This window comes from Hydra viridissima, unplaced genomic scaffold (assembly GCF_058129835.1).
Source record: "Hydra viridissima isolate aposymbiotic clone 2 unplaced genomic scaffold, HvirCarnegie_v1 scaffold_10, whole genome shotgun sequence".
NCBI lineage: Eukaryota > Metazoa > Cnidaria > Hydrozoa > Anthoathecata > Hydridae > Hydra > Hydra viridissima.
In genome coordinates this window covers 5,615,001-5,625,000 of record NW_028324309.1, presented here as the reverse complement: position 1 = coordinate 5,625,000, position 10,000 = coordinate 5,615,001, and the positions used below count along the sequence as shown (strand labels likewise).

Here is a 10,000-nt window from a genome sequence, read left to right as displayed (position 1 = left end):
ATTTGACATCAATGTTCTTCCACAATTTGTAAAATATATTGCAATTGAGTTTCATCTTTTGTCAAGATTTTTGTGTAATCTGAAACGAGTTTCACTGCTCATTCAGCTGTGTCATTCACAACTTTCATAGAATTAACAATTTTATGTGCATCCTGGTATTCAGTTATTATACTCCACTTGTCTGGGCAATTTTCCTTCATAAATGTCCAATTTATTCCAAGCTATTCAAATACATATTTTCATCTAAGTAATACATAAAGTCATCTAAGTTCATGCTTACAATTTTATCCATTAATCCTTTACCTTCAAGTCTTTTTCCCTAGGTTTTATTGGCTGGCTTTTCAAGCGCAAGCAATATTTTTTCTTTAGTTTGGTTATCAACCTCATTGCTGAAAAAAGAGAGACTCACAAGGTCTTCAGTTAAATACCATAAATGTCCTGCAATGGCTTTTATGGCAGATTCAGCCACTTCTTTGTCAAATATTTTGAACTTGTTCAATTTCCTAATCAGTGTCAAGTAATTGTGAGGAGCAGATGAAGAAATGGGAGCCCGAAACCAATGTTTTATGTAAATCAATATTGAAAAAATCAAAAATCGTAGAAGATTCTTCTCTTCATTTTTTGTTAAATAAAACTGATGTCAAAACAAGTGGATTTTAATGCTTGGTGCATGGCACCAGGAGAACCAAAAGTTATTCCCCTTTGGCCTGGAGGAGTTTTTCCTAAAAAAATTATCGCCATTTGCAAAAATTCTTTGTAATCATTGCGAGGTTGTTTTGATCCTTGCATATTTACAGCAAATTCTACAGCTGATGGTACAAGTGAACCATATACTTTGAGATCTGCATCAGTTAAGAGCCATTAAGTTTACTCCACTGATCACAAAATTGTTGAAACAACTTAACCTCTGGACCATAAGATGTTCCAAAACAAGTTTTTTAAACATGGGAAAAAATTACTTCATAAACATGGTGTTGACAGGCTGTGTGTAATAAAGACTTTCCATATAATTTTTCCAGCAAGGTACAAGCACCTGAATGTATACCTGTGTTGCTTGAAGTAGTGTCAAAACAGAGTGCCACAATTCTGTCATATGAAATGTTCCAATCTTTTAAAGCTTGTTCTGTTGCGTAACTCATTTGTTCACCAGTGCCTCTATCCAGTTTTGGGACTGACAACAGTTTTTCTACATAATATCCTGTCACTAATATGGGCAATCAATCCACTTCATTTCTGCTTGTCAAATCGGATGACAATTTTCCGTCCCAATGCTGGAGTAATGACTTTCTTTTTTTCTGTTTTTTCACTCTTTTTCAGTTTCTTTGCTGATGATGGAATAAAGTCATCTACTTCATTATCTGTACCCTGAGAGGAGTCTGATTCTGTCAAAACTAGGTCTGTGGCTGTCGAACACATTCTTTCTTTTTTTCTTTTTAACTCTTTTGTTTCTCTTTCTTCATTTGGTTTTTTTTCTATCTAAAATACGTTGTTCTCGTTTGAATAACTCACAATCAACTAAACTCATATATATATTATTATTATCATATATATAGCCTTTTCTTCCTTCTCTTTGTAGTGTAAGAAAGGTCTTGTCTTCTTCTATTGTCATTAATTTTAAAGCATCTTCATGAGCAATATCAAATAGTTTTTCAATTTCTTGAGAAAAAGTTTCCTTATTTCTTTGCTGAGTTTCTGTTTTTCTGCCTTTATTCTTTTTCAGCTTTCTGTATTTCTCAACAAGTTTTTCAACATGTGTTATAACACGATAAAGCTGCTTTGTTGGAATTCTAGCTTTTTGCCAAAAGTCTAGAACCTAATCTGCCACAAGGCCTGCACTTTCTTTTACATTATGATTTTTAAAGAAAAAATAAGATTTTAAGACTTGTCTTTTAGATGGCAACTTGTGCCCTGGGATCACAGATGTAGCTTGACCAATAGACCATAGCACTTCTTGTCTCCATTTACAATAAATCAATTTTGAAAATATCTCTCTAATAATGTGTTTTAATGTATTTTGTATTCACAGGATGATGCAACAATTTTAGCAATAGTGCAATACTAATGCAGTAACTTAACTGGATGATGAAATATTACAGTGGGTGTTCTAAATGCCAGCCAACTTATTTTATTTTTAACTTTTTAATTTTTTAAAAAAAAAAACAATGTATATTATGCATGACTCATTAGATTAACAAATAATAAAGTATTGATAGTATTCTCAACTTAATTAGTAAAATAGAAAAGATAAATGATAAAATATGAAAAATGTTGGTTCAAGCAGCCTTGCAAAATTAAAATAATGGATTGAGCAACCCCTAAACATCAACAAATTGTGTCCAAAATTTCCCTGTATTATTTTTTCATTAAATGGAACCAAATAAAAGGTTGAGAGCATAAGAAAAAAAAAAAAAGTTTTTTTAATGGATTTATCTGTCACCCTAATATATATATATATATATATATATATATATATATATATATATATATATATATATATATATATATATATATATATATATATATATATATATATATATATATATATGTATAAGCATTAGAGGAAAAATAATTCTGGAAAGTTAGTATTAAGCAGAATGGCAACAAAATTTAGCAGTTTAAGAAACAGCAGAAAAATGATCTATGATTATCTATAAAGTTTAAATATCCTGATTTAAAACAAACTGAATTTAGAAGAAAAAAATCTTTAAAATACCTTAATATGATCTTCTTCAACAAACTTTTGCACCAAGCGAGAGCGATTACTACCAGTTAAGTGTCTGAACAATGAAGCAATAATGCTACAAGTGTGCTCTGAGTAGAAAAAAATTAAATAACAATAACCATTAAAATAATGCTTTTTTTCTTTCTTTGAAAAACCTTAAAAATATTGGAAATGATATTTACTTTTATTTCATCAATTTAATTACCTTCGCATTCCTCTTTACTATTTCCTGTTTTCTTATTTCTTTTAGGAGGCTGTTATGAATAGAAAGCAAAAAAAAAAAAAAATGTTTTCAAAATAGCTTTTCTTTTTAAAACTTTGATACTTTTATGTACTAATTTATAAAAATAATATTACACAAATAACTAAATTATCAAAATTTCTCTCACCTTCATAAATAGAGGAAAAACACATCGCAAACCTAATATATCAACAAATTTATTGCAATTATCACCACCATTTTCACCAGTCATTGTGTAGGCCAACACCTTTAATGCACTTGATCTACTCATTTTCTTTTCTCTAAAAAACAAACCACAATAAGAGTTGATTCTAACATGTTTTAGACAAAATGAAATAAAAAATACCTTAAATCTCAAAATTTACAAATTCTTTGTTTTTTTAACCTAAGCATAAGAATCATAAGTTGAAGGCCTTCTCCTTTTAAGAAAAGTTCTTTATTTGAAGGAAAAAGTAATGCAGAGCATAAACAACTAAATAAATTCTCCATGTATTCGATCTCTTCCTGATTGTTGGGATTATGACCTTTGTACGCCTAAGAAAATTATTAAACAAAAAGAAATTATAAAAATGATAATTATTACTAATTGTACATTAATATAAATGTAAAAGCAATATTTAAATAAAAATTTAATCCTCTATTTTTTAATCAAATAACTTTTAATTGTAAAAATAGTATATAAACCTATGTTGGAAAGTTAGCAACCAATTGGATTTTTATCAACTTGAAACACATTAAAGTTTTACTAATTTTACAAGGAGACTGGGATTTAAAAAGCATAAATAACTAAAAGTTCATTAATAAGAAAATAGGTTTGTAAGTTTGATAATTCAAATGGAAACTTATAACTTGTATTTTCTGGAAAATTTACATATTGCCAAACTTTCCAATGATAATGTATTAAGAGAGAAAAACATCAACTTCTACATCAGGATGAGAATTAAATATATACTGCAAGAGCTTGTAAAAGGCTGTCAACTCCATTAGAATCACCCAACAGCTGACGATTCTCTATATATAAAAAAAAAAAAAAAAAATCATACAATTATTATTAATTATATGTTGATGATTCTGTAGTGGAAACACCACAACTTCAATGAATTTATAGTTTAGTTAAATTTACCTTCATGATTTTGCAACATAATGGAAATTATTTCACTGGCATACAACTTGTTATTGTCAAAAACTTTCCTCTAAAAAAAAAAAAAAAATAAAAGTTTTATGTTGAGCTTATCTCTAACTGCTTACATATCTTCAATAATGTATTTTTATATTATATAAAAGATGATGTTAAAAAATTAGTAAATTTTTTTTTAAAGGTTTGATTTACCTTTAGTCTTTTGAGAAGCCAAGTGAGCAAACCTTGTTGCCCAGCTGTTATACAAACATCAGGATGAAACTCAGCTAGATTCTCAATCACAGCTGAAAGTAACTTTTACTATTATTTTCGTCAATTGTATATAAAATATATCTCAATATATTTATACAGTTTTTACAACTGTTCTAATATAATATTCTTACAAAAAAAAAGTTAATTATATTTATGAATATGTTAAAATGGCATTTAAAATTAGTAGTAAAAGAAAACTTGTTAAAGACTCTGTAAATTATAAGTACCTAAAGTGTGATGCACACCATCAAAATCCTCCTTTTGTCTTTCATCTAATCTTTGAAGGTTTTGCAGCAATACATTTGTTACTTGACCTTCTAACTAAAAAAAATAGTGAGAATGTAAGGGCAAGATGAATGATCTAAGGACAATTTACAGGCATATACTGCCAGCTTGAAACTAGCTATAAAGGGGGCCCCAAAAGTTACTTTCTGATTTGGTTTGATAACAAATTTTTATTGAATTTTACAAATATACAAAGTGTTAACAATAAATGCAAATTTAAATCTTATAATTTTTTTACAGTAAGTTATGAAAAGTATGTCTAATAGACCCAATTTAAGCGCTAACAAGTTGGGGCTTATATTATTAAATTCTCCATAACAGAACCCAGCAAACCCTGTGATATGTTTGATCTAAAGTTAGTGGTATGTTCATGTATACTTCAGACTTCAAAAAAAGTGTGGAGCTGTAAACTCTGGTGACCTGGCAGGTTAATTAAAATCACTGTATTCGGAGATGATGCAGTTCAGAAAAATCTGTCACAATACATCTATTGTTTCTTGAGCAGTATGGGCCATAGCACTATCCTGTTAAAACCATATTTTCTGAAGTCCTAATTGATTTAATTCTGGCACCAATAAATGCTTAATCATTTGTCTGTAGCATGTATGGTTGACTGTAGTTGTGTCACCTTCAAAAATACAGTCCAACCATAAATTGGGCAGTTACTCTGCACCATACAGTAATCTTATGAGGATGTAAAAGGCTTGAGTGAGTTTTCCATGGACTTTTAATTCAGAGCAACCTACAACTTTGTTTACTATTCCATTCAGCTCAAAATGAACTTTGCATAACATTAACAGTTTTGCAGTAAAACCTGGAATTTCATTTTTTTTCATTTGGAATTTCATTACATAGAATTGGCGCTTGGGAGTATTTCAGATGTTTTTGATGGTCTTCAGTTCTTGAATTAACTGTATCTTGATTGAAATAAGTGTCTGACTGCAAGAGCCAGTACCACGATGATTTTGAAGTCTATTGCACTTTTCTTATTGATTTTTCTGGATAATCTTGTAAACTTTCAGCTACATACTTTTGTTTTCTTTGTTTTATTTTTTAACTGTGTTTGAAATTCAAATTGTATTGCAATAATTTCATGTATACATCAGCATTATTGGAGCAAATTGTTGTGGAGTGTAATTATCCATTTAAAATTTTTTGGAGTTTATCTACAATTATCTGAAAATAAAATGCCAAAAAAGTGATTAATTTAGAAGCAAAACAAAAAAGATAATAACTTTTGGGACACTTTGCATTACTGATACTTGTCACACACATGTACATACTTCAGCAACACATCCCTATGCTGAAGCAAAGCATATACTATCATACTCAATAAATACTGGTAACAAAATAAATATTGGTGAAAAGATAGATATTAGTAACAAAAAAAAATAGGTATAATAAAATGGAACAAAAAAAAATATTCAATTGCAACATTTACTAACTAAGGCTTCAACAAGAATATTAGCTTCTACTTCACTGTCCTGCAGCATATCAGTGTCAGTCAATTCTTGTAATAAATGGACTATTGCAATTGAAATATCTAACATAAAACATTTAGAATAACAATTAAAGATGAAATAAAAACTACAACAAAACAAAGTGCATTTTAAAATAATCATAAGCATGATGTATATTTTTAAATTATCATTAAGATAATCATGATAAATTATTTACAAAAATATTTAAAATTTGGGTTTAAAAACAGGTTCAAAAATGTATCAAAAAAAGTCTCTTATTTTCGTTTTCAAAACTCCTGCTAACTTAACTTAAATTTAACTAATTGGAAAATAAGACATTAACAAATTTATCAACAACCACCAACCTGTGTTTGGATGATTTAACAAACCAAGTACAGTGGAAACAGCATTAAGCTTAATAAATGTTTCATAGTATTCTGGAACAGTAGCTAGAACATGAAGCTTTTGAATTTCATCATGAAGTTCCATTTCAGATTCCATAAACCTAAAAAAGAATAAACATTTTAAAATTTAGTTAAAAATTATTGAATCATAATTAAGTAACAAGATGTTGAAGTTTGCATTTGTAAATGAATAGTAAATACTTAAAAACTATGAAAACTTTAGAAAAACTAAATACACTGCAATTTGTATTAATCACTCACTTTTGAGGCTGGTCAGGAAACTTTATCCTCATCTCTTGATTTTTAGTAACTTTTTTTTCAAATGTCAATATATATTTTTTAATAGTTGATTCATTGATGGCTTCTACCTGAATATGAATTATCCAGAAAAAAAGCCAAATAAAAGAAAATAAACTTTTTGATGCAATAATCTAAAGAGTAATTTATCATCTAATTATAGCCTAAAAGTGATCAAATACCTCTTCATCATTTTCAACCATATTCAGAAGTTTTTCTTTCTCCTCATCTGTCATTCCAACTTTTACAGATTTGACTGTTGATACATCTTTGTTTACTGGAGCAGCAGGTGCAGGATTTTGTTGTGGTTCAGTAGTGTTTGCTTTTTTCAAAATTTTCTTAAACTGGTATGTCTCAGATTCTTCTTCATTGTTTGAGATTCTTTTAGCTTTAGGTCTTCGCTCAAACTGATCAGGAACACGTCTTTTTGTACCTTTTTGAGGCTAGGAGAATATCAATTATATTAAAGCATTCCAAATAACTTTCATTATACATACATACATGCATACATACATACATACATACATACATACATACATACATACATACATACATACATACATACATACATACATACATACATACATACATACATACATACATACATACATACATATACATACATAAGTAAGTTAATTTAACATAGAGGGTAATATAAATCACCTGGTATTTAAGAAGTTCACCAACATCCATTTTTTTAATACAAATCAGAAGATTTATTTATTCTTTAACTAAAAGATAAAAATATTAACATAAACATTGCCAACGATTGCAAACAAAAAGTAAAACTTGCTTTCATATTTTTATTTAAAACCAAGACATTTGAAGCATAAACACAATAAATTTAAACTGATTTATTTTTGCAATACTAATACATAACAAAAAACTTTCAATAAACACAAATAAAATATTTATTTCACTATTGTAAATCATCATGCAAACATTTACAAGAATGAATACTGATTTACATTGATCATTTACATAGATGATGATAGTTCATTAAGACTTTTTTTAGAGAAACTATCATTTCACATAACTTAACTGCCTGATTATCTTATTAATTTGCTCATAATATAATACAAGTGTCATACAAATACAATCTTCTTTTTTAGGCACTAGTATTATGTCATAGGTCTTTTATAGTACAGTCTATGTTGGTATAGCTTCTACATCTGGTTTTAGTTGTCTATCAGAGAGGGTTATTTGATCACCAGGTTTAAATGGTGGCATCCCAAGGTAAGGACAACTGGCACATCGAAACGCATCTCCCAAGTAACACTGAAAACAATTCAATAAAAATGATTCCTCTTAATTTTGTAAATAACAAAGATTTCCTTTTAGATAAGGTTTAGGTAACTTTTTTTAGGCAACTTTAGTTAAAACTTTTGATGAAAATCAAAAGTTATTTTAGGTAACTTTTAGGTAACTTTAGTCAAAACTCTTGAAGAAAATGTACTAACACTTCCACAAGCAGACTTTGGTTTCACAGGTGCATTTTCTTTTTCTAATTCCTCTGCCAGTCCACAAGTACTGAAAATTCAATAAGATAACATTGAAAAAAAAAAAAAAATTCATCATTAGACTCACATAAAAAGTATTTTGCTTTAAAAGATATAAAAAGTTACCATCCTTTGCAAGCTTTTCGCTTTCCAGCATTATTAGTTCCACAATCACCTGGAATGGAAATAAGTAAATATAAAATTAGGATAATAATTTACATTTGTACTATTGTTAAAACTCCTATAATAAACTGTTCTACAAACTTGTAAATAAACATTTAAAAAACTCATAAATAAACGGATTTTAAATGAAGAAGCACCAAACTAAAACATTTTGTTAATGTTTAAAGCCAGTGTAATTTAAAAATCAAGTAACAACAGAATGCAATACTTTTAATTGTAGAAGCATCTGGTCGAATAAAATCTTCAGAATCCAGCAATGCATCTGAGTCAATTATATCCTATCAAAAGAAAAAAAACAAACATTATTTCTCTCATAAAAGTGAGATATTTTTAACAAAAAACGGAGAACAAGTATTAAAGTTGTAATCTATCTAATTTTCAAAAAAATTAAGTCCATCAAATTTATACAAAAAATTAATTAGCTAAAATGCAAACTTACTACTTCATCATCTTTCATGTCTAGTGCAGATAACGTCCATACATTATTAGCTTTAACATCTATATCAAAATTGAAAAAGAAAAGAAAAAATTGAAGTTAAACAATGAGTACATAATTCAAAACCTTAAACGCAAAAAAATAATATCCTATATTTATTTTTATACCTTTTATACAAAAGCATCCAACATTTTTCAAATTTTAAACAAAAAGCAAATACATTTTGATAAAAACTAGTTTAAAACAAAAAACAGAAAAAGAATTGTAGAACACTATGCGTGACAAGGCTTGAATTAATGTAAAAAAAATGTAATGGCAAAAATTTTCCATACTTTTATTACACCACCACCCTCATTTAAAATAGTAAGAGGGCAAAAATGTGTTTTTTTAAATGGTTTTATGTAGTTACATTTGCTTATATAATATATAGCATGATAAGTATTATAATGTACCTATTTTGCAGCTTTGAAATAATAACATAAGCATTAGATAATCTAACAGGCGAGCTTTTTTCGAAATCAATAAACTTTCCTTTATATAAATCACTGATTTATTTTTTCATACTTTTTGATTATGTTAAATAGTAACTTTAAATAACTATATTTAAAATAAAACTGACATCAAAAACTTTAAAATAATTAAATGTGTTGAATAAAAAGAAACATAAACCACTCGCATACAAGGTTAAACTAAATTTTTAAAACCAAACAGCTCTTCATTCAAAAGTTAAATTCGACCACTATTCATACAAATATTTTAGTCAAATGCATTTTAGAGATCTATTATTTAAATATCTTTTTACAGATAATTACATTTTAACTATAAAAAACAGAAAAAGCTAAATAATTTTTTTTTAAGAATTAATTGTCAAACTATGAATGATATGAATGGATTTAATGTTGAAGAAAAATGTCTTCAATATTAACATGCACTCAATTGTGTCATTTAAATTATATAAATAGATTTGTAAACTCATTACTATGAAAATGCTGTTTCCAAACAAAATGACTTTCCCTTTGTTACCCTTAGTTTTCCCTTTGTCCACTTATATGAAAATACTTTTTATTAGTCTCTTCTTTCAAT

At 27.7% G+C, this 10,000-nt stretch overlaps 2 protein-coding genes across 2 annotated transcripts in view; both read right to left on the bottom strand.

The window, feature by feature from the left end:
• LOC149882803 (beta-catenin-like protein 1) overlaps nucleotides 1-7,555 on the bottom strand; it is a 14,534-nt gene extending 6,979 nt beyond the window's left edge. The window contains exons 1-13 of the mRNA XM_090100030.1: nucleotides 7,463-7,555; nucleotides 6,982-7,242; nucleotides 6,764-6,870; nucleotides 6,464-6,603; nucleotides 6,084-6,181; nucleotides 4,581-4,674; nucleotides 4,294-4,385; nucleotides 4,087-4,156; nucleotides 3,916-3,974; nucleotides 3,349-3,497; nucleotides 3,112-3,244; nucleotides 2,928-2,976; nucleotides 2,714-2,811 (exon numbers count right to left, since the gene is read on the bottom strand). Coding sequence (XP_089956156.1) covers nucleotides 2,714-2,811; nucleotides 2,928-2,976; nucleotides 3,112-3,244; nucleotides 3,349-3,497; nucleotides 3,916-3,974; nucleotides 4,087-4,156; nucleotides 4,294-4,385; nucleotides 4,581-4,674; nucleotides 6,084-6,181; nucleotides 6,464-6,603; nucleotides 6,764-6,870; nucleotides 6,982-7,242; nucleotides 7,463-7,492 — 1,380 coding nt within the window. The 5' untranslated portion in view covers nucleotides 7,493-7,555. The remainder of the gene's footprint in view (nucleotides 1-2,713; nucleotides 2,812-2,927; nucleotides 2,977-3,111; nucleotides 3,245-3,348; nucleotides 3,498-3,915; nucleotides 3,975-4,086; nucleotides 4,157-4,293; nucleotides 4,386-4,580; nucleotides 4,675-6,083; nucleotides 6,182-6,463; nucleotides 6,604-6,763; nucleotides 6,871-6,981; nucleotides 7,243-7,462) is intronic.
• Nucleotides 7,556-7,638: 83 nt separating this feature from the next.
• LOC149882802 (anamorsin homolog) overlaps nucleotides 7,639-10,000 on the bottom strand; it is a 13,644-nt gene continuing 11,282 nt past the window's right edge. The window contains exons 6-10 of the mRNA XM_090100031.1: nucleotides 8,921-8,979; nucleotides 8,690-8,759; nucleotides 8,425-8,473; nucleotides 8,260-8,329; nucleotides 7,639-8,077 (exon numbers count right to left, since the gene is read on the bottom strand). Of these exons, the coding sequence (XP_089956157.1) occupies nucleotides 7,949-8,077; nucleotides 8,260-8,329; nucleotides 8,425-8,473; nucleotides 8,690-8,759; nucleotides 8,921-8,979 (377 nt within the window). The 3' untranslated portion in view covers nucleotides 7,639-7,948. The remainder of the gene's footprint in view (nucleotides 8,078-8,259; nucleotides 8,330-8,424; nucleotides 8,474-8,689; nucleotides 8,760-8,920; nucleotides 8,980-10,000) is intronic.